This window comes from Pogona vitticeps, chromosome 2 (genome assembly GCF_051106095.1).
Source record: "Pogona vitticeps strain Pit_001003342236 chromosome 2, PviZW2.1, whole genome shotgun sequence".
NCBI lineage: Eukaryota > Metazoa > Chordata > Lepidosauria > Squamata > Agamidae > Pogona > Pogona vitticeps.
The window spans coordinates 286,603,363-286,630,213 of record NC_135784.1 but is presented as its reverse complement, the minus strand read 5'-3'; the positions used below and the strand labels follow the sequence as shown (position 1 = coordinate 286,630,213).

At 44.5% G+C, this 26,851-nt stretch overlaps 1 protein-coding gene across 1 annotated transcript; it reads right to left on the bottom strand.

Annotated features, from left to right (window-relative positions):
* Window positions 1-9,503: 9,503 nt before the first annotated feature.
* On the bottom strand, window positions 9,504-24,890 carry MCIDAS (multiciliate differentiation and DNA synthesis associated cell cycle protein). The gene is made up of 8 exons (XM_078384098.1): window positions 24,401-24,890; window positions 23,903-24,033; window positions 23,626-23,701; window positions 23,106-23,188; window positions 20,835-20,907; window positions 19,095-19,312; window positions 14,821-14,931; window positions 9,504-13,880 (listed from the first exon to the last, which is right to left on the bottom strand). Exons 1-8 carry the CDS (start codon window positions 24,888-24,890, stop codon window positions 13,461-13,463), a joined length of 1,602 nt encoding a protein of 533 aa, XP_078240224.1. The 3' UTR covers window positions 9,504-13,460.
* Between the last annotated feature and the right edge of the window lie 1,961 nt (window positions 24,891-26,851).

The following is a 26,851-nucleotide window of genomic DNA, read 5'->3' as shown; positions in this document are numbered from 1 at the left end:
CTTCCAGTGTTCTATTTTTATTTTGTTTTATTTTGGTTTTTTTTCCCAACTGGAACGGATTAATGGGGTTTCTTTGTATTCCTATGGGAAATGGTGCTTCAACTTACAACAATTTCGAGTTATGCACATCTTCTAGAATGGATTATAGTCGTAAGTCCAGGCACCACTGTAGTGTGGTTGCTGACCTTGAGCCGGATATCCTGCAGAGTGAAGTCAAGTGGGCCTTCGAAAGCATGGCTAACAACAAGGCCAGTGGAGGTGATGGCATTCCAGTCAAACGATTTAAAATCTTAAAAGATGACACTGTTAAGATGCTACATTCAATATGCCAGCAAGTTTGGAAAACTCAACAGTGGCCAGAGGGTTGGAAAAGATCAGTCTACATCCCAATCCCAAAGAAGGACAGATATGCAGATGATACCATGATGGCAGAAAGTGAGGAGGAATTAAAGAACCTCTTAATGAGGGTGAAAGAGGAGAGTGCAAAAAATGGTATGAAGCGCAACATTTAAAAAAACCTAACATCATGGCCACTGGTCCCTTCACCTCCTGGCAAATAGAAGGGGAAGATATGGAGGCAGTGACAGATTTTACTTTCTTGGGCTCCATGATTACTGCAGATGGTGACAGCAGCCATGAAATTAAAAGATGCCCGCTTCTTGGGAGGAAAGCGATGACAAACCTAGACAACATCTTAAAAAGCAGAGACATCACCTTGCCAACAAAAGTCTGAAAAGTTAAAGCTATGGTTTTTCTTGTAGTGATGTACGGAAGTGAGAGCTGGACTTTGGCCATCTCATGAGAAGAGAAGACTCCCTGGAAAAGACCCTGATGTTGGGAAAGTGTGAAGGCAAGAGGAGAAGGAGACGGCAGAAGATGAAATGTTTGGACAGTGTCCTCGAAGCTACCAATATGAATTTGACCAAACTCCAGGGGGCAGTGGAAGACAGGAGGGCCTGGTGTGCTCTGGTCCATGGGGTCACAAAGAGTCAGACAGAACTTAACGACTAAACAACAAAATAAGTCGTTGGCAGAAGAGGTAAGAAAATGTTTGGGAGGAATACAAGATCCTGTCCAGACCTGCTCTCTCGCATATATACTTCACACATTTCGTCTCCATCTAACTCCTTAGCCAAATCTTCACCCCCACTCAGTCCCTACATCTGAATTCATCCACTATCACATTGACCTGCCCTCCCCACACCTCCCTCCCTTCAGCAGCCGACAGAACATGTCTCTTCTCCTTCTACCCACAATCCCCCATCATTGCTCTTCATATGCACATACCCAGACATACTATTACTTTTTCAAAAAAAATCACCCCTAGCCCCACCCAACTCCTCTCTCATACATACACACTCCACCTTCTTCCCAGCTGTATGGCTCCCCTATAGGAGATCCTCTCCTCCCAATCCCACACCATGCCACATGACAACTCCTCTGCCCCACATGGACAAAAAACATCCCGCTATGCACTCCCCTCATCCCTTCCATGTCCCACATGCCCGACAGTCCTAACCAATCTCTCACACCATTTATAATATGCCCACCACAACCCACCCGTTAATAGAGGGGTTAAAATCAGTAAGTGTGCTCCTAGTTAACTCCAACACTTGAGTCCATCTTTGTATTTCTGGAGCTGGTGGACAATGTATACCTCTGCCAGCGTGGATTCATACGCTGGCTTGGAACTATTTTTCCCACATCTCCTGATCTGACATAGGCAGGTAGAGGCACCAATTGCCGCTTCCCACAAGGCTGTGCTGGGGCTGGATGTTGGTGCAGTTATAAGATCCTTCTGCCCCCAGCCAGCCCTTTTTCCTTTCAGTTAACCTGCCCGCCCTGGGTCCAGTGTGGCTGAGGTGGTCGCTTCAGGGCCGGATAGGAATTTTGGGTCCATCTCATCTGATTGGCATATAAAAGGTGAATGGACGTATTTTTGGCTATCCCACACTGTTTACCCATGGGATTCTGAGGGCTATTCTAGGTTTGAGTCACGTTTAAATAGGTCAAACTGCCAGGTAGTGCGGATGAGGAGGTGAGTTTCAGTGATCTCCCAAAAAGCACATGGGGTCCTTCTGCACCCAGCATCACAGCAACCAGGATCTAGTGTTTCGCTTGCTGGGATGAGGGGTGAATAAGGTATAGTCCCATCCATTGCATGTCTTACTTCTAGACAATTGGATGGATGGCAGATAGGGAGGCTTTTCTTTCCAGTCTGTGGCCAGCTGGGCATGAACTGTTCAAGGGACAGCTCTGACCAGGGGCTTGGAACTCACCCACTTAGGATTTGAGAGGGGGTAAGAGATACTGTACCCCTAGAGCCTGCCCCAGGGATCCACATGATGTCCAGCCCCCTCTGCAGGATGAGAGTGATTGGAGGTTAAATGCAATAAAGTGTGTCCCTAAACTCCAACACCTGTGTCTGTCTCTTTATTTTGGGAATGGGTGGGCAGAAATTAAATAACAGTGGTGGAGGAAAACATTGAATATTAATTTCATGAACTTTAAAATATCATGTGAATAAATCTACAGTGTTTTGGAAATTCATAGTATTACTATACAGTGGTGCCTCACTTAACGATGTTAATTAGTTCCCCAAAAAACATCGCTATGGGAAAACATCGCTAAGCAAAACACCATTTTCCATAGGAATGCATTGAAAACCGGTTAATCCATTCCAATGGGAACGGATTACCGTCCTTAAGCGAAAATCCCCACAGGAAACATCGCTAAGCGATACAATGTTTCCTCCATTGGAATGCATTGAAGCCTATTCAATGCATTCCAATGGTTTTGCGATGTCCGTTTTTGCAATTTTAAGTGTGCCTTAAAAGGTTCAAAAATGGTTTTAAATGCTTGGAATCGTTAGTGCACCTTCTAAAACCTTTGCAAACTTAATTTGACTTTGTTCTGACTCTTTGTTAATTTTTGGTGAATTTTTTTCTCCCCCATTGGAAAGCATTGAACTGCAGGTTTGACAGCTGTCAAACTGACAGCTCAATGCTTTCCAATGGGGGGGGGGATTCACCAAAAATTAACAAAGACTCAGAACAAAGCCAAATTAAGTTTGCAAAGGTTTTAGAAGGTGCACTAACGATCCCAAGCATTTAAAACCGTTTTTGAACCTTTTAAGACACTTTAAAAATAGTGAAAACGGAACATCGCTAAGCGAAACAGGGGACCTAAAACTGTCATCGCTAAGCGAGGCAAGGTCCCGAACATCGCTATGTGAAATTTCCCCGTAGGGAACATCGCTAAACAGAGCGCAAAATCGCTCCAAAAACCTCATCACTAAGAGAATGCATCGTTAAATGAGGCAATCGCTAAGCGAGGCACCACTGTATATTCCAAGTGTCAATAATCAACAAGGGACCACAGCAGAATATTTTAACTACGAAAATTCTCAAATGCTTTACAGACAGTTTACATGCCTCCTCTACATTTTCTCTTTTGCATTCTTTTTCAACAGCTCCACAGTTTATCCCAAAAGCAGTCTTGACTGCCACTGGCAAAGTTCCATCTCCCACCCCTCCAAATGTAGGATATCCACAAGAATAATCACAGGTCTGACACTATACAGATTTCCTACTGATTCTGCCTCTTACCACAGAAGAGGTGAATTACTGAGGCAGGGCTCACATGATCAGCATTGCTGATTTATCAAAAAAATCAAACTAATGGCATTCCCATTTGGACATAAGAAAAAAAGCTCTTCTCTTTCTCTTGATCCTGAAGGATAGAGATCCAAGGGTTGGACCCTTATAAATTTCAAATAAGTTTCTAAGAGCTGCAGATGGAGGTGGTATTTGTAGCAATCTGTGACAGATTATTACCGCTGGCTACAGGTAAAAGGTAAAAACAATGGAAGAAGCAGTGCAGGAAGAATAATCAATTACTGGTCCGGATACAGCACAATATCATTGTTTAGAGTTGTTGCATGCATGGTCAGAATGGCCACAATGACATCCAGCCTCTAATAGGAAAGGGATGAGAAGACTACTGTCTCTTCAATTGGACATGTTGGAGTAAGCTGTTCCATGCTTAAAAATTGAATTTCCTTTTTTCCTCTTTCAGTCTGCATTTGGTTAGGCAGAAGGGGATGGGTGATTCAGAAGTCATATACTGGGGAATGGGAAGGAATAGTGGAGTATTGGATGGTAGAGCTCTTTGTGGTACACGGTGGGTCCTACATACAGGTAAACTACATCACAGGGCCTGAAGAATTCTACTCACACTAAAGCAAAACTGCTCCCTTTCAGTCTTTGGTGCTACACATGTTCAACTACTGGATGACAATAACAATATATTTTGAAATATGTTGTGTTCTGCCTACATGAAAGAAACAAATATAAAATAGGCTTTGCTCTGTTCTACTGGATACCAAGATTCCTTTCCTTTTTGTTTGTTCCTTGTTCCTTGTTGGCCATGGCTCTTCGGCCCCGGCAGTGGCCTCAAACAAGCAGCAGCAGGAAAGGATAAGGAAAGGAAGAGACAGGGAGGGAACGAGCAACAGACTGTCAAGATGGACAGATGGATGGGCGCAAGCTCTCCGCGGCAGGCTGTGAAAAGAGACAGGGGGAGGGGAGCACATGCGAGAAGGCTGTTCTTTCGGCATCACCCCCTCCCGCAGCATGTCTGGGCAGGGAGCGGAGGAGTGCCAGGCAGAAGGAAGAAGCATGCGGCCAGGTTGCGAGCGGGGCCCCTCCTTCACCTCAGCCACATAGAGGACGAGGTGACATCAGCAGCAGCCTCGCCAAGTGACCCGCAAAGAGCAGGGGGAGAGAGAAAGAGAGAGACCTAAAACCAGAAGCCCCGGTGGCGCCAAACTCCTGAGGGAGAGGACTGCCGGGTAGGGATAGGTCTCCCCTTCTGGACACGTGGGCACTTCGGAGGGGCAGGCAGGACCCAGCCCCTACGAGGCGGGGAGGAAGCCCTGCACTCACCAAGTAGGTGCCACCGCTGCTGCTCCCAGTTGGGCTGAAATTAGAAGCCAGGCAGATTTTGAGAGTGAGTGGGCATGTCGTGGACGTGCTGCGCTCACGTGCATACACACAAGCATAACATGGCCCTACACAAGTGCAACACCCCCCCCATGCGTGATGCAGGGGGCAGAGATCCTGTCCACGGCCCAGTTAAAGGAAGCCCACGGACCGGTACTGGGCTGCGGACCAGGGGTTGACAACCCCTGCTTTAAAACTTTCCATGCATATTTTTTTTCTTGCATGGCAAACAGCAGCTGCAAAAGTGTCACTGGAAAGACAGTACAGTACATATAATGCCCAACTTCACCCCCACTCTCAAGTACTCCACATCTAACCCAAAATTGCAAGAGCCAGAGGAGAGGAGTGATCCTAACGAAATCCCTGTGTCATATCTAGTCTGAGCTCTTGTCCTCTCATTCTCTACTGCTTTGTTCATCATTCTCCTGATCCAAGATATGTTTCACATCCCAGGTAAAACCCAAGCCTCAGCAGCTTTTTTGTAGTAGCTGCTGTTGAAATCTATAGTTCCATGTCATACAACATAACCAAGAATACTGAGCACCAGGCAATGTGCATTCTAAAAGAGAATTTTGAGATTTTGTTGCATATTACACATTCTTCATCATAAGGATGCTATCCCAGACCACCTACAGAAGTTCCTGGGGCAGAGGGTTAGTAATCTACTTCTATTCTCTACAAACTGCATATAGCATTGCAGCATTTATCTGACTCTCACAACCACAGTGGACTCAGAACAATAAAAAGGAATAGAGCTGAAGATCATTGGCAAAATTAGAAAATAATGACCCCCTTTAAACAAGGGTGAGGCAACCAGATACCTTCCAGAGGTTCTTGACTACAACTGCCACACTTTGTGACTGTCACCTCTATTGTCAGGGGATAATGGGAGTTTGTGTATCTGTGCTTTATATTAGTGCATCTCCTTTTCCACGTATAGGTCATTCATCAAAACAAACTTTCCCTCCAAAACCCTTCCCAGAATACCATGTCCTCCCTTTTCCTGCACTTCATCCCTTACTGATCCCCACTGACCCTTTAGTAAACCCTGTGGGGCCACAATTGGCCTTAAACCTGTTGTCACTGCTTTCAGCAAGTACCACTCAAAACATCTAGTCTGGAGAATGAAGCTGAAGGGTGTGAATAGCTATTGTGATAGCAATTTGAACGGAGTAGCAAGAAAGGAAGCCAGATCAAAGAGTACCAGGCATGTTTTTATATTTAGAGAGCTTATGATTAAAGGCAGAAAATATTTTCTAATTTTGTGTCAACCATGCCATCCAGGATTAATGCCAATTATTTCCTTAAATAATGCCAGCTGTGTGAATAAACGTGAGGGCAGTTACAAATCCTGATTTCCCCAAAGATTTTGCTTAAGAGTGTGAAGTAAATATTGAAAATAAGAAGGCATTAGCTAAGAAAGTTTGAACAGGTGCTTGGTGCAACAGAACCTGCTGCTAGCTACATATATAGTGCACCTCCAATGTCATGGCAAACTCCTACACATGTAGCTCTTCCAAGTTCAACTGTCTGCTAAGAAAATAACAATGCAAAATGTAAACAAAAAACAATGACCAGGAGTAACTTGATTTTGGTTATAGCATATGAAAAGAGCTTCTGTCATCATATGAAATCATTTGAGCATAGTTTGCCTTTTCTGTGAAATTCTTGGCTAGTGTTTTAAACAGAAAAGGGGGAAAAAATTCTTTTGGGAATCGTTTTTAAGCGTTCTGTAGGAATTTTGACCCCTTCTGGCATGTACGTCTTAACAGGTTGAAGACGTCTGAGTCTGCAAGAGAAGCTGAGAGCAATGTCTTCAGGAGGTTAGATTCCATTACAAGCCCAGACTCCTAACAGGGTCACCCAAGGTGGAATGTTCACGCCAGACTAAAATGCATTCACCCTCCAGAAGTGAAACAGCTGCATCAGCAGAAGAGATGGAGAGTTACAGTGATGATGGGGACAGCAGTTGCTTGGCAGCAGTGGCAGCTGGAGGAGCCACTGGCAGAGGAGGCAATGGTGGTGACACTCACGCTAACTTTTTTTAGTACTGTGCAATTTACTGTTGCAATTTACCCTGGGTTGGCACAATAGAAATGCATTGAACATCTAGTTACAAGATGTTGAAGATAAACATAGAATCATAGAAAAGTGAAGTTGGAAGGGGCCTACAAGGCCATCAAGTCCAACCCTCTGCTCAGTGCAGAAATACAATCAAAGCATATCTGCCAGGTGATTATCCAAGTTTTTCTTGAATGCCTCCAGTGTTGGAGGACTCACCATCTCATGAGTTAACTGGTTCCACTGCCGTACTGCTCGAACAGTTAGGATGTTTTTCCTGATATCCAACTAAAATCTGGCTTCCTTTAACTTGAGCTCATTGTTGCCTGTCCTGCACTCTGGAATTATCAAGAACAGATCTTGTCCCTCCTCTGTATGACAGCCTTTCAAATATTTGAAAAGTGCTATCATATCAGCCCTCAGCCCTATTTTCTCTAGGCTAAACGTGCCCAATTCTTTCAGCCTTTCCTCATAAGGCTTGGTTTCCAGCCCCCTGATCATCCTTGTCACCGTCCTCTGAACTTGTTCCAATTTGTTAACATCTTTCTTGAAGAGTGGTGTTCAGGCCTAACCAGTGCTGAATAAAGGGGCACTAGCACCTCGGGGGGTTTGGAAACTATGCTTCTATAAATGCAGGCTAAAATAACATTTGTCTTTTTTGTAGCCACATCACACTGTTGGCTCATATTTAGCTTGTAGTTTTATTGAGCCAGGTATCCCCCATCTTCTAACTGTGCAATTGGTTTCTTTTTCCAAGTTACAGTACTTTGCACTTATCCCTGTTGAATTTCATTCTGTTGCTTTCCGTTCAGTGCTCCATCCTATCAAGGTTATTTTGCATTTTGTTTCTGTCTTCTCGGGTACTAACTAATCCACCCAATTCTGTATTATCTGAGGACTGAGCCTTGGGGTACCCCACTTGTGACCTCCTCCCAGTTAGAGAAGTACCCATTAATCATCACCATCTGAGTGCAATTCTGTAGCCAATTGTGCATCCACCTGACACTTGATCCATCCAGCCCACACGTAGTTAGCTCGCTAATCATATCATCATGGGGCATTTTGTCAAAAGCTTTGCTGAAGTCAAGATATACTATGTCAACAGTATTCCCTCTGTCTATCAGGGAATTAATTTGGCAGGATTTGTTCTTGACAAATCTTTGTTGGCTTCTAGTTATTACTGCATTGTTTTCTAGGTGCTTGCACAATGACCACTTTACAATCTGTTCCAAAATTTTGCCTGGGATTGATATCAGGTTGACTGGCCTGTAGTTCCCAGATTCCTCTTTTTGAAGATAGGGACAACATTAGCTCTCCTCCAATCCTCTGGCACCTCCACCCATGAGGGGTGACTCTATCACTACCTTGTTCTAAATACAAGATTACTATGAATCAGACTGGCAAATAAGAGTGACAAAGTTCAGGTCTAAACCTTGGTCTGGATCTGATGATTTGGAAGATAACCTGATACACCTATCAGTTCACCTATAGATTGTACATATTTATTAGTGGGTATGGGCACAAACTGGTTCAATCCCAATCAGCCACTCACCAGGCCCAGCTTGCTTTTTCACCTGCTCAACCTCCCAATCACGAGCAAGTGCATAGACTTCTCTGCCCCACCCTTTTGTCTGAGTGGGGGATAAGCCAAGAGGACAGGGCAGAGAAGCCTTAGCTGTTGCCAGGACTGGAAAACCAGTCCAGGAAATGCAGGAAACTAACATGCTGGGCCTGGTGAGTGACTGATTGAACCAGAGGAGGTGGGGAGGGGCGGCGAACTGGGACGAACCAGCACAAACCAGCATGAATCGGTTCATGCCCACTTCTATTTATTAGATTACTCAACTGGGAAATCAGGGCTAATTCACATTGACTTGTATGTCATGTCGTCAAAAATAATGTGGATCAGACTATCCCAATCCCAGGTACCTTCTACATGTGTTAATGTAGCCGCACCCTTACTATGCTAATGCAAGTCACAACTTGAGTAGGTCTATTTAAATCAATGGAACTTACCAAATCCCAGTTGATTCTACTCCAGCGCAATGTACTACACTAAGTGACAGGGTTTCAGACAATGTGTTGCATATGGGTTATAACTCTGCTCTTGAAAGCTACAGGTTCTAAAAGGTAATGTAGCAGGTGACTCCCATTTTTCTCCAGCACAGGCCAATCAGAGCTAAAGCACATTCTGTGACTAATTTCATACCAGGTGTTATTTTGCTGCCTTAAATTATTTTAGGCCAAAAAAATTGGAAAGATAAACTCTGCATAAATCCTTTTAAAAAATAGAAAAGCCGCTCAAACATAGTTCTTGTGGGACATACTCATATGCATATTGAGAAAACCAAGAAATATCCCTTTAGATGTAGATGTGTTATTTCACATTTCAAGCTGTTGTGGGTCCTCCACTAAGAAAAAGGTGGGATGTAAGTAAAATAAATATTGCAAGTTTTTTTATTATTATTTTAAAGTGCTTCAACATTCATGACATTTTACATCAACTTACAGCAAATAGCAACATCAGGACCGAAAAGATCTGGATTATTTAAAATCTAGGCACTAATTTTGTTCCTTCACTGTCATCTTAATTATGTCAAGTATCAGCAAATCCACAAGGTAAAAAACCCCAAGTTTCCTCCCACTCATTATACTGTGATGGGAGCATCTAACCTAAATTATACACTGCATTAAACCTCTGGTAGAACACGTCTTTTGAATGTAGAAAGGCTTGGACTGAATGCATGGCATCTTCCATTTAAAAAACATAACTGCTGGTAATAAAATGGGAAGACTCTGCCTAATAGCACCTAGCAAAATAGACTGGGCTCAATGAACCACTGGTTTATGCACTGGTGTGGTTTTCATATGTGTATAGATGCACCTCAGATTTGCAACCCAGGAAATGGGACATACGTTCTTCTCCTTCTTGTTCACACTTCCGTGAAGTATGCAGAGTTCCAACATCAAATTTACAATTTTGTTTCAAAATGGTGATGAAAAACAGTACTATATTGAAAATCAATGGGTGCACACAAACATAGGGAGAATTGGATAAAATTTAGCTACATAGATGCAACATACAGGACATGGTTTTGTAAACTTTCCAGAAATCAGAATTTGATTTAAAAATGCTTCTTAATATGAAGTTGCTCTGCCTGGATTTATCATCTTTTAAAAATATTTTTGATAAAGATAGCAAAATGTCAAAGAAAAAGGTGCCACTTTAAACCCAGAGCATTTGTCCCCTTAATAAAAATTAGGATCACCAAATAAGTCCTTTTATAACGGAAAAAGGGGTCACTATGTTTACCTTAAGAATAAAAAAAGTATTACCACTATTTGGAATTTTATTAGGTCACCCAAAAAGGGGCAGAAGGCTGTTAAATCTGTGGTTACCTAAAGGGGAAAGAGTGTAACTACATTATCAAGCAAAGATGGCTATTCTTCAGAACTATGAAGAGGAAATAGCGTCCAGTCCAGGAGTGGGACCAGAGATCAGGAAAATGGTTATCATACTTTAACAAGAGGATGAGCTCAGCAGTAGAATAGATGGTTTGCATGAAGCTGCTCTTGGGTTCAATTCATGGCATCTCCAGGTATTGCTGAAAAAATAATCTCTTGCTTGAAACCCTGCAGAGCTACTGTCAGAACTGAAAACACTGGCTTCCTATGTTCCTAAGGCAGATGTCAGCCTATTTATGAAATCCAAGCATTTCAGCAAGGCAAGTTAAAAGATGAAACTTTTTCCAAGGGGATATCTGTGTTAGGGTGTGATCAGGTGGCATTTGTCCCACTGTTTGGTCCACTGTGGGGAACGGGCTGGTTAACTCCTTTTTCTGTTGATCACACGATGTAACTGCTAGAGTGAAGCAGCCTTTCCCCAGGGTGTTCCTACCCACACCTTTCTGCGTCCCTGTCAGGGCTTCTATCTTTTTTGGGTGTGGCTAGGATCGCACCATTATGGTTCTTTTCCAGGCCTTGTAATTGCTGGAAATAAACCAAAGTGGAGCTTGCAGCTTTAAATTTCCCTTCTGCTTTCGATTTCCCAATTTCATTAGTAGCTTAAAAAGACAACTTAGCCACTTCATGATACTGGGAAATTAAGCACTGCTTGTGCTTCATGGATGGGCAAAGCGAGTTTTTTTAAAAATAATAAAAAAGCTGTATTAGGATAGTATTAATGAGCTGTATCACTTAGGAAAAGATTTTAAAATGGAAAATGTCCTCCTGGAAGAGAGTTCAAAGAGGGTTTTTTTAAAAGCTTCAGTAAACATTAACCAGACAAATAACACTTTTCTAGAATGTAGGTAGTGACAGCTGTGAGAAAAAAATATTACAACCAGACACTCAACATGTTATGAGCATAAAAGTGAAATTACTTGCCCAAGATCATACCCGTAACACAGCAACATACAGATATAACATATACTAAATAAAGAAATTAAAATCTCCCTTCCTCTGCTCCTTCACAGAAAGAAAGAAACCTGGAGGAAACAAGAGGGCACAAGGACAGAGATTTTTCTGCTGCTCTCTAAGAAGGTGAACAAAAAAGGGCCATTTGAAGTATGTATGACATTTGGACGCAAGGATAGCATCAAATGACATACAAGATCTCTACCTGACCCAAGCAAGCATATTTATCCTGCATCAAAAGTGTTCATGTAGAGAAGCCCATAGTTTGCTTGTTGTGGGTTTTTCGGGCTTCTTGGCCGTGTTCTGAAGGTGGTCTTTCCTAACGTTTCGCCAGTCTCTGTGGCCGGCATCTTCAGAGGACAGCAAACTGTGATTAGTGTGTTTTGTTGTGAGTGTATTGTTGTGATAAGGAGATTATCTGTCACTGTGGTTGATGGTAGTGATCCCCTTGACCTTGTGGTTGGGTAGAGTTCGTGACCTTTTGCATGCTGTATTTTTGAGAGCTGGGAGCCAAGTTTTGTTGAGTTTCAAACTTTCCTCTTTTTTGTTGAAGTTTTTCTGGTGCTTGTGGATTTCAATGGCTTCCCTGTGCAGTCTGATGTAATGATTGCTGGTGTTGTCCAGTATTTCAGTATTTTGAAATAGAATTTCATGTCCAGTTTGTTTTAGGGCATGTTCAGCTACTGCAGATTTTTCTGGTTGTTTTAGTCTGCAGTGTCTCTCATGTTCTTTGATTCTGGTGTGGATGCTTCGTTTTGTGGTTCCAATGTATACCTGGCCACAACTGCAAGGTATCTGGTATACTCCTGCAGTGGTGAGGGGGTCCCTTCTGTCCTTTGCTGACTGTAACATTTGTTGTATTTTTGTGGTGGGCTTGAATACTGTTTTTAGGTTGTGTTTTTCCCGAAGTTTCCCCATGCGGTCTGTGACCTCTTTGATGTATGGCAGAAATACTATGTTTGTGGGTGGCTGTTTTTCTTCTTCAGTTCCATGTTGTTTTCTTGGTTTGATGGCTCTTGTGATTTCATTTTTGGAGTAGCCATTTGCCTGTAGGGCCCAATTCAGGTGGTCGAGTTCAGTGTTGAGAAACTGAGCTTCGCGGTTCCGATTTGCATGGTCTAACAGTGTTTTGATTATGCCTCTTTTTTGCCGTGGGTGGTGTTTGGAGTTTTTGTGTAGGTACCTCCTATCTGTGTGGGTGGGTTTTCTGTAGACCTTGTGTCCCATAGTTTGTTGCAGCAAAACCAAAGGTCATTGTCCTCAGTAATGTGATTGGTGAAGAGCAATTATGTAAGCATTCACCATGTGACAAGCTCCCCAGTGTATGCTCTTGCATGAGAAGGGCTATGCCAGTGTGAGGGAAACTGCACAATTTCTTTTATGCTCCAAATAGGATACTAGCCAAAGGGTCTCGTAGCACAATGTGTGTTATGTGTTGTCAAGTCACCTCTAACTTATTGTGCCCCTCACATCATGTCAAAGTAAATGAGATATTTAAGGAGTGCTTTTCCATTTCCACCCACTCCACCACACATGAGTTTCCATGGCTGAATGGGGATTTGAACCCAGGTCTCCTGCATTCTACTCTATCACTCTATCCACAGCACCCTACTGGACAAATAATAAGTTTTATATTGCATAAGTTTCAGCGGACAGCTGCACACTTGCCTCTAATTAATGCTTATGCCAAATAAAACATGTTAGGCTTTAAAATGCTGCAAGATTCTTTGTTTTAAAAACAGAAATGCCCTCATGTTTTATTTAGGATTCTGTTAAAGAGGGAGCGAATGGCAGCTCTTTTTCCTTAACAGAAGCACTCGCTTTGAGTTGAACATCAGGAAATTTGGCTAGATAGCAGTAGTGGACAATGTACGGAGCATGTGAGCAGAAACCCTTGCAAGCAGGACCATTAGAAGAACTTTGGTGAAAGGTCACTGGAAAGTGAGGCAAGTGTAGTTAGCTGATTGCTTCCTTCTTTAATCAGCTGGGGACCCATCTAAACTTATAGCCTCCAGAAACTGTCCTGACAGTAAACGCATTGCCCTGAGGAAAGGCCAAGGTTCGGATATTACTATGCTCTTGGATGGATGTCCTGAAGGATGCCTCTTCCTCCAGTTCACTTCCACTCAGGTCCAAGGATTGATGATTGCTGCAGGTCTGCAACCCTCGGAAAGCTCCATACATCTGGACAGTATCATTCTCCCCACGCTGGCGCTTTGGGCCTCTGTCGTCAATGCACTGCAAGGCTGCATTGCACTTGCCTGATATTTCCCGCAAAATGTCATGCACTTCCATGTCATCCTCTTGCTCAGCGACGGACATCTCATTGAGGCATCTCTTGTTGTTGCCATTGCCGAGGGAGACGTCTGCGCGTTCTCTGCATTGCGGGATCATCAGCTTCTTCCAAGAAAGAAAATCAAAAGCACTCTGTGTCATCAGCTGTGTGTTTAACTTATATGCTAATGTAGAGAAAGTATGACGGGATCTATGCATGGGCGGATCTATGGAGTCACAGTGCATACATTTCTAAAGTCAACGCAGACATGCTTCTAGTAATGTATCTGCTGGAAAATCCATACAGACTTTTTTTCATTAAATAATGTCTGCCAAACCTACTTGGAGATTGGAAAATAAGGAACCCCATGGAAACCAAAATTGAAAAATGCAAAAAAAATACATTGCATACATTTCTAAAGTCAGGACAGACATACATCCAGTAACATATCTGCTGGAAAAGTGTACATGAAAATGTGTGTGAGATGTTCAAGAAGTACTTCATCATTAAATGTTCCCCTTGACATTTAGTCCAGTTGTGTCCCACTCTAGGGCGCGGTGCTCATCCCCTTTTCCAAGCCATAGAGCCAGCATTTGTCCAAAGACAGTTTCCATGGTCATGTGGCCAGTGCAACTAGACACAGAATGGTGTTACCTTCCCACTTCATCATAGACAGCTTCCATGGTCAAGAAGAAACTTGAACTCCCAGTTCCCCGTTCCCTGTCCAATGCTCTTAAGCCAGTTCTTCCCAACCTTGGGTAACCCAGGTGTACTCCCAGAAGCCTTCACCACTGGCTGTGCTGGCCAGGATTTCTGGGAGTCTAAGAACATCTGGGGATCCAAGGTTAGGAACCACAGCTCTAGGCCAATACACCACACATACTCAAGAAGAAATAGACAATGCTGATCTGCCATGATTAACCAGATTATGAATGGGTCAGGACCATATAGGAAGACTATGTCTCCGTCTCCATCATACCGATGCAACATCAGCAGTAGGCACACCTGGTGCATACACAAGTAGGTACAGAAGGGAACTACTAGGAAAGACATCTCAGCACTTACATCCAGCACAGAGGCAAGCTGTTTTGCTTGACTGGCTAGTTCCTTCAGTTGTATATTCCTTTCCTTCAGGGATACAATTTCTTCTTGCTTTTGGCTCAGCGTCACTTGGAGCTGTTTGAAGATGAGCAGGGTCAGTTTGAGATGCTACAAGAGGAAATTGCTACAGCATGAGTGAACCACAAAACACACAGAAGCTACATTTCAATCATCTGGTAAATGCTTATTTTATTTATTTATTTATTTTTTATATCACCCCTTTGGCCCAAGGAAGGAACGGAAGAGCAGTAAGTTAATTCCTTGAAAATACACAGTAATCCCATTCTAGTAAAGATTGGCCTTCTCAGCACAACAAGACAACATCCTTAATTTTTTCCCAGCCCTTTGAAGATATCTCATATTCAGTGTGAAATCCAGATGCCAAATGTTTGAGGTTTTTTTAAATTATTCTTATTTGTGGGTTCTGTAATGTAAATACAATGTAAATTGCCTGAAATTCTGTTGTGCAGCAGCAATTTTTTTGGAAATTAAATATTCCTAATTCTTCCTCCTGAGGGCCTCCTGGGATCTCTTTCATCACTTTGGGAAAGTTGCCAGGACTCATAGGATAAATGGGAAGTTTTTGATAAATAAAATTGCTACCAACAATAAAATCATTCAGGTGGGAGTGATCTTCAGAAATTAAAGACTTCCTCCCATACCGTGGCCCCCAATGGCTTCTCATAATGAGAGGCATCCCAAAGAAGAATTGGAACGTTCAGAATTTTTTACATTTCCAATGAATCACCATGGCTGATGATGTCCTCAGCCTTACACAGCATAGCTTCAATACATGACTACCTTCTTGCTTTGGTACACACAGGCAGATGTTAAGAACAGGCAGTTCAGCAGGCCCCTGTAAATGGGGACTCTCAACCTTCACTACTTTGTGGCTATATCTACTGATGGAAAAGGCTTCAGGAGTTAACCTCAAGGCAAAATCTGCCCGGAGGCAGTTTGTGTCGTTCTGACAACTGCTGTGACGTCGCTGGAACCAGTCTTGCCTTTCCATTGGACTACTTCAGCGATGAGAAGAGGGGGGATTTGCTGCTTGGGTAATAGTCTATCCTCTATATTATTTTACCCAAGCCTTGTGTTCTGGAGAGGACACTCCAGCTTCGCATACAGCATCAAAACAACACAGGAAGTAGCAGTTACTGGTTATAAGTCTTTGCTTGATTGGCTTAGAGCATGACGCCAGGGGCTATTTCTGATGATGGGAGAGGTCATTGCACCTCACTAGGTAACTACCACCCACCTTAAGCTGGGCAGTCCCCAGCCAGTAAGGTGCTACCTCACCACAGTCTGTTAACCTCACGTGGTGCATGGGGTTTAGAGTGAAAGCAGACAACAGATCAATAACCCTGTACGATGCAACTATCGTATGAAAACTTCTGCCGTAAAGTTGGGCACCTGGAATGTCCAGACAATGACCCCTGGCTTTTCTGACGACCTACAGGAAATAAGACAACGTGCGCAAGACAGCTGTCATTGACATGGAACTGAGTAGACTGCAGATGGACATTGCTGCCCTGCAAGAGATGAGATTGCCAAGCATGGGATCTGTTAAAGAAAAAAGCTTCTCATTCTTCTGGCAGGGAAAACCATTGAATGAGACTAGGGAACATGGTGTTGGCTTTGCAGTCAGAAATACTCTGTTGAGATCCATTGTTCCACCTACAGTGGGGAGTGAAAGAATCGTGTCTCTACAGCTCCACTCATCAGCGGGACCAGTCACCCTCATTAGTGAATATGCACCAACACTGTCATCCACAACAGAAGTTAAAGACAAATTCTATGACGATCTGGCAGCTACTATCAAAAAAATCCCCAACAGAGAACCACTGTTCATTCTCAGAGACTTTAATGCTAGAGTTGGTGCTGATCACAATTCCTGGACCACTTGTCTAGGCTGTTTTGGCATTGGGAAGATGAATGAAAATGGCCAACGCTTGCTGGAGTTTTGCTGTTATCATGGTCTTTGTGTCAGCAGCACGTTCTTTAATACAAAGCTTTGACACAGAATCTCTTGGAGACATCCAAGATCGAAGCATTGGCATCAGCTCGATTTGATCCTTACTAGACATTCTAGCCTTCCTAGTACATGATCACATGCAGTTACCAGAGTGCTGATTGTGATACTGATCACTCCCTGGTGTGTAGTAGAGTAAAATTGCGAGCAGGGATTGTAGCACATGAAAAGGAAGGAAGACCACGTACTGACATCAGCAAGACTCGTGATCAAAGAAAAGGAATTTGCCCAAGTGCTTGAGGAAACCCTTCCAGGTCTGACTGATGCAAATGCACCTGAAAGATGGGAAAATTTCAAGCATGCTCTTTATAACACCACCTTGTCCACATTTGGCAAGAAGACCAAAAAGACAGCAGACTGGTTTGAAGCGCATTTGGAGTTTATGCCAGCCATTGAGGCTAAGAGGAGAGCTCTAGCAACATACAAAGCCTGTCCTAATGAGTACAACTTGCAGGCTCTTTGACTTGCTCGTAGCAAAGTTCAACAGGCTGCCATGAGATGTTCCAACGTTTATTGGCTTCAGCTCTGCTCTCAGATACAGATAGCAGCAGACACGGGTAACATCAAGGGAATGTATGACGGTATCAAACAGGCTTTAGGTCCAATACAGAAAAAATCTCCTCACTTGAAGTCTGCTACTGGTGTGATCATCCAGGATCGAGCACAGCAGATGGACCTCTGGGTGCAGCACTACTCTGAGCTATATTCTAGAGAGAATATAGTAACCGAAGAGGTGTTAAATAACATTGAGTGCCTGCCTGTCTTGGAAGAGTTGGACAGCGAACCAACTTTAGCAGAAATAAAAGCGACCTGGAATTCCATCGCCTACGATGGAATCCAAGGCCGCTTGGATTCCATTCAAGGCACCTGGGAAGGATAACATCCCTGTTGAAGTGCTGTAAGAGACAATCACCACCAAGCTGTATGAAATCTTTTGTTTTTGCTGGAGGGAAGGTGGAGTACCACAGGACACGAAGAATGCAAACATCGTCACATTGTACAATAACAAAGGCGACAGTTGTGACTGCAATAACTACCATAGCATCTCTCTTCTCAGTGTTGTAGGGAAGCTGCTTGCCCATGTTGTGCTGAAGAGGCTCCAGATGCTTGCAGACAGAGTCTATCCAGAATCGCAGTGTGGATTTCGAGCTAATAGATTCACCATTGACATTGTATTCTCCCTCATAGTTGCAGGAGAAATGTAGGGACCAACAATGGCCATTCTTTGTGGCTTTCACAGATCTCACAAAGGTTTTGATTTGGTTAGCAGGGATGGATTTTTAAAATACTTCCCAAGAGTCCACCTCAACTCCTTAACATCATCGGGTCCTTTCATAAGGAAATGAAGGGCACTGTAGTTTTTGATGGGTCAACATCGGATCCCTTTGACATCTGAAGCGGAGTGAAACAGGTCTGTGTCCTCGTGCCAACCCTGTTTGGGATCTTTTTTGCTGTCATGCTGAAGCACGCCTTTGGAACTGAAACAGAAAGTGTCTATCTCCGGAGTAGATCAGACAGAAAGCTCTTTAATCTCTCTAGATTGAGAGCAAAGACCAAAGTCCAGCTGAAATGCATGTGGGAGTTCCTCTTCACAGATGATGCAGCCCTTGTTGCCCACTCTGCTGAAGACCTCCAACAACTCATGAATTGTTTTAGCAAGGCCTGCCAAGACTTTGGATTAACAATCAGCCTGAAGAAAACACAAGTCATGGGCCAGGGCGTGGACTCACCTCCTTCTATTACTATCTCCACACAGGAATTGGAGGTTGTTCATGACTCCGTGTACCTTGGCTCAACAATCTCTGACACCCTCTCCCTAGATGTTACGAGCTGGATAAATGCATTGGCAAAGCAGCTACCATGTTCTCTAGAATCACAAAGAAAGTATGGCTTAATAGGAAGCTGATGGCATATACATACCAAGATCCAGGTATATAGAGCCTGTCTCCTGAGCACACTCCTGTATTGCAGTGAGTCCTGGACCCTTTGTGCACGGGAGGAGAGGAAGCTGAACAGGTTCCCTATGCATCTTTGATGCGTCTTTGTTGAAATCTTTGATTTCAACAGAATTTGCACCTGTTATTCACAAATCCACTTTGCTACAATGTGCACTTAAATGGAGGCATTTGCCTTGAGATGTTTACTGCTAAAACAGCTACATGGTTGTACTGTGTGTAATTTTTGGCTATTCAGTCTCTTTCCATACCTGACTGTTTTCTTCAAGTGCATCCCCTAGTGCCTTCTGGTTATGGTCTGCCAAGTCCTTCCAGTACTGCTCAATGAAAGATACATTTTCTGCATTTGTGTGTGAGGCAGGATCAATCTGCACTGAGGGATCAAAGCAAGGGCTGAATGGTCTTCCATCATCCACAGGGAAAGAGAAATCAGCAGGGTCTAGCAGAGGTGGCATCAGAGAGGCTGGATCTAGGAAGCCAATAAGAATCAGTTTACATGGCTGACCAATACCCATACCCAATGAATTGCAGTGTTTAGTGTTAAACTGAAGGCCAAACTAGATGTAAATTAGAAAAACTGAGAGTTAGAATTTGCTGTGCTTTGTTCACACTGCACCAGCAGCAGATGTGGTGGGAAGCACGGCTATTCCACTAACCTAGCTGAAATATTACTTCCCTGATAGGTCACCCCCCACACTCTCCCACATCACAGAGAGTAGTCATTCCAGCAGGCTGCAGTAGAGGGTGATGAGGCAGGAAGCAGGTCATTCTAATGCCTTTGATTTTTTTTACTTCCCTCCACATCCTTTCCCCACATCTTTTGGGTCACACAGGCAGCACGGCAGTCTCCATTCAATCCTTTCCATTCCTCTAGCTATTTTTGATGGAAATAAATTATGAGAGCCTGACTATGGATCTCTTCTCTTTCTTCTACTTGATTTCTGTACAGTCCCATCAGGAAATGCTTCCTCTGCACTTGGGAAAGTTAGGAGGGACCCCTAGTGACTGTATATAGTATTGCTGAGCAAAATTCTAATGAATTGGACTAATCAATCAATCAATTTTGAAATAACCTGAAGTGCACCTTCTAGGTTCCTTTAGAATCTATGCCAAGTTCCAGATGCAAGAACAGACATTACAGCTAACTGGTCATTAGAAAAGGAAATTTCTTAAATACTAACAATCTCTGAATGCACAGCAGCTTTTCTTACCTCACTAATTTGTAAATTAAACACAGGATTCCTTTATCAAATAAATGTCTATCTGAATCACACTTTCTCTAGCATCAACATACTTTCAGTTGTAATTACAGATTATTTATAAGTCTGTTTTTGCCCTCAGTTTGGAACTATTGCCCACCTGCATCCACATGACACACAGTTTTATTATTGTCCCCTTTGTTATGCAGAAAGCATGAAAAATGGAAAACCATTTACTTTTTTAAAAAGTAAAGTGGAAGGAGACACTTTGGCACAATAAAAACAATGCCTCTTTTAAGAGATTGTCTAATGCCTTGGCATTATAAGTCAAAACATACCTTTAAGTGTGGAGTGTTGTTTAATCAAATAAAAGTGTACACAGAGTTAATGGATTCAATGCTACACATGCCTTCCCAGCAGGAAGGCCAGTTGAACACCAGTGGGCTTACCAGCATTCACTTTAAACCAACAGGTACAATTATAAGTGAGTCCATGAATTGACTGGTACCCAATGTGGTGCAGTGGGTAGAATGAGAGACCAGGGTTCGAATCCACTCTTGGCCATGGAAATTCACTAGCGGGTGTGGAACTTGTAAAACCACTCCTTAAGGATCTCCCTTACCTTGAAAGCCCTGTTAGGGATGCTATATGTCGGTTCCGACTTGGCGGCCCATAACTAACTATGAATCTAACAATTTAGCCTTGAGCTTAGCGGTAGCCTCCATGACACATTCGTACTAGCACGCTCTTCCTCCTCCGTCAGGTGTCGTGAGAAATTCTCAGTATACTTGCCGCATATGAAGCTATCCACGGCCTCACGAAAGTCCTGAAAATCAAAGTCAGGCTCCGGCTGCAAGCAGGCGCTCTGAAAGAGACACAAAAGAAACCTGGGCATGAGAGGAGCCCCTTCCCTCCGAGCCTTGACATTATTCGGTGGGTCGAGTGCCACACCTTCGGCGCATAGATTCCCGCGGGCGCGCACCTGAACATCCATCGGCCAGATCGTACCGTGCAGGCGACAAGGCTCCACCGCCATCGCGACGCAGGGGAAGGAGTGGGGAACAATTCGCGGCGGCGATTAAAGACCCAAGGAAGAGGCGATCGGCATTCAAACGTGCAGAATGCGGGCAGCCACGCTGCACCTGCCACTTCGCCTGACACGGCTTGGCATCCGCCAGCTGATGCTTCCCTTTACGGTCCTTGTCGCGATCTGATTGGCTGGCGATACGAGCCAATCAGATTCTTGATGTAGCTGGGCCAGACTCCAGTCGCGTGGGAACGTTAACCTGTGCGCTGCCGGCCACGCCTCTTCCACGTTGCGCGTGGTGCTGGCAGGTTCAAATAAGGGCAGAGGGACCGCAGGAAAGTCTGCTGGAAATTGGCGCTGATGTTCTTTTGCCCAGCCTCAAGCGATTCGGATCGGGGCTGTGGTGCAAGGAAAGGAGCGCTAACCGCTGAAAGAAAATACGGAGCATGGAGAATTTATTTGGTACTACCACGCCCAGAATCCCCTGACTAGTATGTGTTGTAGCTAAGCTATAGTCCAACAAGTAACTTTTTCCAAGCCCTGAGCAAATGCAGGCTGCAGCGCTCCTTACCTCGAAATAATTCATACATGACAGCCCTTCTGCAGCGAATAGGATTTGACTGGCCGCCGAGGATTGAACCGTGAAGACTGTCATGCAGACCTGGGCAAAATGTGGCCCTCCAGATGTTGCTGAACTGCAACTCCCAGCAGTCCTAGCCCACACAGCCAATAGTGAGGGTTGTTGGGATTTGCAGTTCAGCAACATCTGGAGGGCTGCACTTTGCCCAGGTCTGCGTGATGTATAAGTCAAATTTGGCTTACTTCTGGGAAACACGTTGGATTACAGGGCAGGCGAACACTGATTTGTAAATGGGTTTATCCTGTTAAGAGAGGGTGAAGTGGCAAACAAGCCAGGGTCTGCTCCGATGGACCCCATCCAGATGTTCCAATTAGATAACCTTTGCAGCTGAGGCGACACAAGCAGTCATTCAGAAATACCATCTGGTGAAGGTTGTAATAAACTTCAGCAAAAAAAGAGAGGAAATCATAGCCTTATTTAAGCTTTGTAAGGTTTCCATGCGGTGCATATTGGGGAGGGTGGTGGGGTAGTAATTCCCACTGAATTCCCCTGGATTTATCTGACATTTATTATTTCTTGACATAGCCCTACGTCGCCTTTAAATCGAAAAAGCAGCAAGTTTAAAATTGTCCAGCAGGAAAGTCCTGGATATGTTTCTTCACCAGTAAACCAAATTATATAGGGTGCTATATTCTCAGTAAATGACTCTTAAGAGTACAGCCCACGTACATTGTTAATAAAGGAGATTCATTCACAAGCCTCCTTTCAACACTAGCATTACTTCAAATAGAGTACGGTACTAGTACCGCTCTATGTCCTCAGCTGGACTCAGAGGTTGAGAAAAGTTGATAGTTGCCCCCAAAGTAAGGCCTTTTCAAATCCTGGAATCAGAAATTGCTTAATTTCCTTCTCTGGTGAGTATTAACCAACCCTTTTCCAACGGCAGTAAAGAATGTTCTCTCATTTGGAGAAACTATTGTTTAAGGCTTTCCTCCCACCCCAATCCTTATTGCTCACACTCTGAAGTAACGCTGTTTTTGATGATGATTATTCAGAACGACAGGTTCTGGAGCTCACGTGTTCTTCACAATCCTAGCAGTAGTGGATCCTAGCAGAAAGATTCTGGCCCACCATGGTACTTTTCCACAGCTCCGTTCACACGTTAATCGAAGAAATGACGTGCTTCTTCCGAAATAAATCTCTGTAGGGGTGATTTAGAGAAGATTCGCCTTCGTTCGTGTGAATGCAATGCACATGCGAGTTAAGCGTCGATGTCGCATCAAATAGTCAAGGGAGGGGGTGGCATCCGAATCGAGACCACAGGGGGACAAGGGATTAAAGCTCTCCTTTCCTTGCACCACAGCCCCGATCCGAATCACTTGATGTTTCCCTTAAAAAGAACCACGGGTAAACTGCTTGACTAACGCCGCGTCCCTTTTGGGCGCAAGTCAATTACCTGCTGGGTTGTAGTGACTTTAGAAACCTGCTGAACTGCAGAGGTGCAATCGGCTAAGTCTTGCCAGTCGATGGTAGCCAACGCTGCAAAGGGGAAAAGACAGGGCGTTGGATACTCGGAAGCAAGCCGGCTCGAAAGTAGAATAGATTTTCACGTCTTTTCGAGAAGGAGGGCAGAGAAAACGTGCTGATTTAGATATGTACACTGGGCATATATTTGTCAGGGGCGATGTCTGCTGTACATATATTTATTTATTTATTTATTTATTTATTTATTTATTTTATTTCTATCCCGCCTATCTGATCATATTAGACCACTCTAGGCGGCTGGACTACCTCCCATTATCATGACCTTACTGGTTGAACTAATGGGAGCTGGAGTCTATCAGTACCTGGAGGGCCATAGATTACTTGCTCCGGTAGAATGAGCGAGGATTGTCTTAACAAAGGGACTCGTTAAGAGGTACAGTAATTAACTTTTAAAAAGCCCGGAACTGGAGCAGATCTCAGTGCAGACTCACCGACATCTACAGACTCCGGAGAGGGGTCGTTGTAGATGGCAATTGGGTTGCTTCTGGGTTGGATCTTCCGTGGTTCCTGTTGGTGAGCAATCACACGTTAGGACTGGAAGGCTGCACTTTGCGGTACATTTACTTGGGAGCAATACAAATACCCGGGGGATACCCAGCATGGTGTAGTGGACAGAATAACGGGCTAGACCTAGGTTCGAATTCCTACTCAGCCATGGAAGCTCACTGGGGGAGTAGATCTGGCAAAACCACTCCGCAAATATCTCACATAACCTCGAAAGCTGTTAGGGTCAGTTTCGACTTGAAGGCAAGCTCTAATCAAACTCAAATCAGCCTGACCACGGAATAAACCTCTATAGGGATCGGGCTGTATCGCCCTTTGGTGTGCCTGAACCTTTTCTGATTTTTGAGTAAAATATGATGCAGGTGGGTTGTAAGGACATCCATACGGCAGTCCTCATGTTCATTGCAAAAAAATAAATGAATTCTGAAATGAAAGGAACAGCCTTTTGCTGGAGAAATTCTTGATTTTAGTTTCCTGCCGCTGTTCGTTCAAGCAGTTAGGAAATTTCTATATGCTCAGAGGCACTGTTACTACTACTACTACTACTACTACTACTACTACTACTACTACTACTACTACTACTACTACTACTACTACCACTGCTCCTAGTGGTTGAACAGGGAAGGTCCTCTCTTGGAAAAGGGGGCAGAGGTCGTTTTCTGGACAAGATCGCCGGCGGACCGAAGAGATCCTTGCTCTAACCCCTGGACGACGCTCTCTCCCTCCGGAGGTCAGCGTCAGCCTGCCTGAGACTTCCCGGGCGATTCCCGTCGGTGGAATCTGTGACTCCTGCCTCCGGCACCGCCGCCTCGGGTGCTGGGGCTCGTTGCCTTTTTCCCGGGCCTTCCCGCGGGCAGCCCCGCACCTTCTTCTGTGCTCTGACCGCCTTCCTCCCCAACCTCTCGGCCAGATCTTGCACCCGGTTGGGGCAGAGGCTGCCGCAGGCTTGCCGGCCGCCGTGGCTTCCGCCTGCGCCGGGGTTCGGCATGGCGAGCTTGCTGGCTTGCTCCGGGCTCGGCGATCGGGGCCACGCTCTGCGAGGGGGAGCCCGGCAGCAGGCAGCCTCCAGTCGGGCGGTGGGCGGGAGGAGGAGCAGCCGGCTGCCGATTGAGCGCCGGAGGCGGCGCCTTCGCCTTGGCACCCTCCGGCCTGGCAACAAGGGAGAGACCAGCCTTCTCCCCTCCTTTTCCATCCCCTCGGCCCGCCGCCGCCGCTCCTAGGTTTAGACTCAGCCCCGGCGATCGCCGAAACCTAGGCACCAAATTGCGCCTTTTCGCAGCACATTGGCGCCGCGGCCAACCGACAAGGAGAGAGAGAGAGAGCGCGATCGCCTTGTTCTCTTCAGGGTCCGATGATTGCAAACCGCAGCTCCGTCGGTCCCAGGACTAGCGCTGCCTCGAAAAGAACCTTGCTCTTAGCCCTACTAAAACGGGGACGCCGGCGATCTTGTCCAGAAAACGACCTCTGCCCCCTTTTTCATGTCCTGATCTTGTACCCGTGTAAACCCCCCCAGAGAAGGCAAGGCACCGTTCAGTGTTCACGGGTCGGAGCCTTAAAAGCCTGTTTGAGCATCTCTTGCGGTGGGACAGTGTGTGGCCCCAGAATGCGGCAGAATAAAGTGGAAGAATGGTAAAGTGGATTTCGGTCTACTACTGATGGGGAAAGAAATTTTAGAAATGCCCCCAGTACTTAAAAAAATAAAATAAACACCAATCTCCCTGCAAAAAGTATAGCACAGGAGGCAAAGGGCTATGCTAGAATTTCCTTGATGCACTAGTTTTCTACTTGCAGGACAGTGGTTTTTTTTTTAAACCTAGAGAGCAAATGATATTTCAACCATCTTTGGTCTTTTTTTTTCCTGCCTTGTGTCTATATTTTTAATATGTATGCCAACCAGAAAACTTTGGTTATTGAGCAGTTCTTAAAACATAATCATTTTGTTCTGTCAAGTTGACTTATGGGGACCCTTTTCAGGGTTTTCTAGGTACAGAGTGCTGAGAAGTAGTTTTCCATTCCCTTCTTGTGAGTTCACTCTAAGGCTGTGCAGCTGGCCCAAGGCTACATATGCTGGCTTCTCTCCTGGAAGGCACAGGGAGAAATTTAACTCCGGATAACTACTAATTAGTTATCAGCCAGCACTATAAAAACATAATCCGCCATAATGAAATAAAGTGTGTGTTGATTTATTTATTTATTATTTGAATTTATACCCCACACTATCTGGCAACCAGGCCACTCTAGGTGGTTAACATCAATATAATATTAAAAACACGATAAAAATTAATTAATACATAACAAACAGGGAAATTAAAACAGATGGCAATCAAGGTGGTAAAATGGGTGATGGAGAGGATGGCAAAAAGAATGGTAAAAAGGGAGGGTGAGATCCTCGTGCTCCGGGAAAGCCTGGCTGAAGAGCCAGGTCTTTAGTGCTATTTTGAACCCATCCGGTGAGGGTGCCAGGCGGATCTCAATAGGCAGGTTGTTCCATAGGCAGGAGGCAACCACCAAAAAGGCCCAGTTTCTTGTTCTTTCCCTCTGGGCCTCCCTTGGGGTCAAGGCCCTCAACCGCCCTGCCAGTGAAGAAGGGGTGTTACAGACAGATCTTGGTGGGAGCAGGCGTTCTGATCAGTACCTGTGTCAGAGGTGTGGCTCTGAGTCCAAGAAACCTAGGCATCTGAAACTTGGTAGGTATACTCAAGAGACTTTGGTCTGTACTGCTTCATTGTTTGAGTTTTTAAAATAGATTAATTAATTTAAAGCAGTTTAAATGTGCCAAGTGTTTTGGAAACCTTCAGTATTGTCTTCAAGCGCTAGACAGGTTTCTGACCAAGCACATAAGTTTACAGTTTGTGTCCTTTCAAGAGGGTTTGAAGGGGGGGGGAACTGCCCACGGCTTCATATATTGCGGGGAGTCTCACATATGAAGGAATCCACATGAACATTAGTAATACCATTATATTGGCAGGACTGCTCTTTCAGAATCTATGTGGAGGAGAGCATCCTCTGGGTCCCTGTCAGTGGGCAGCCTCACCTCTCCATGGGACCCATTTAAAACCTCCAGTTCCCATGCTGACAGGGGTGAGACTGTGATGCAGTGGTTCCCTACCTTGGGTGCCCAGATGTTCTTGGACTACAACTCCTAGACATCCT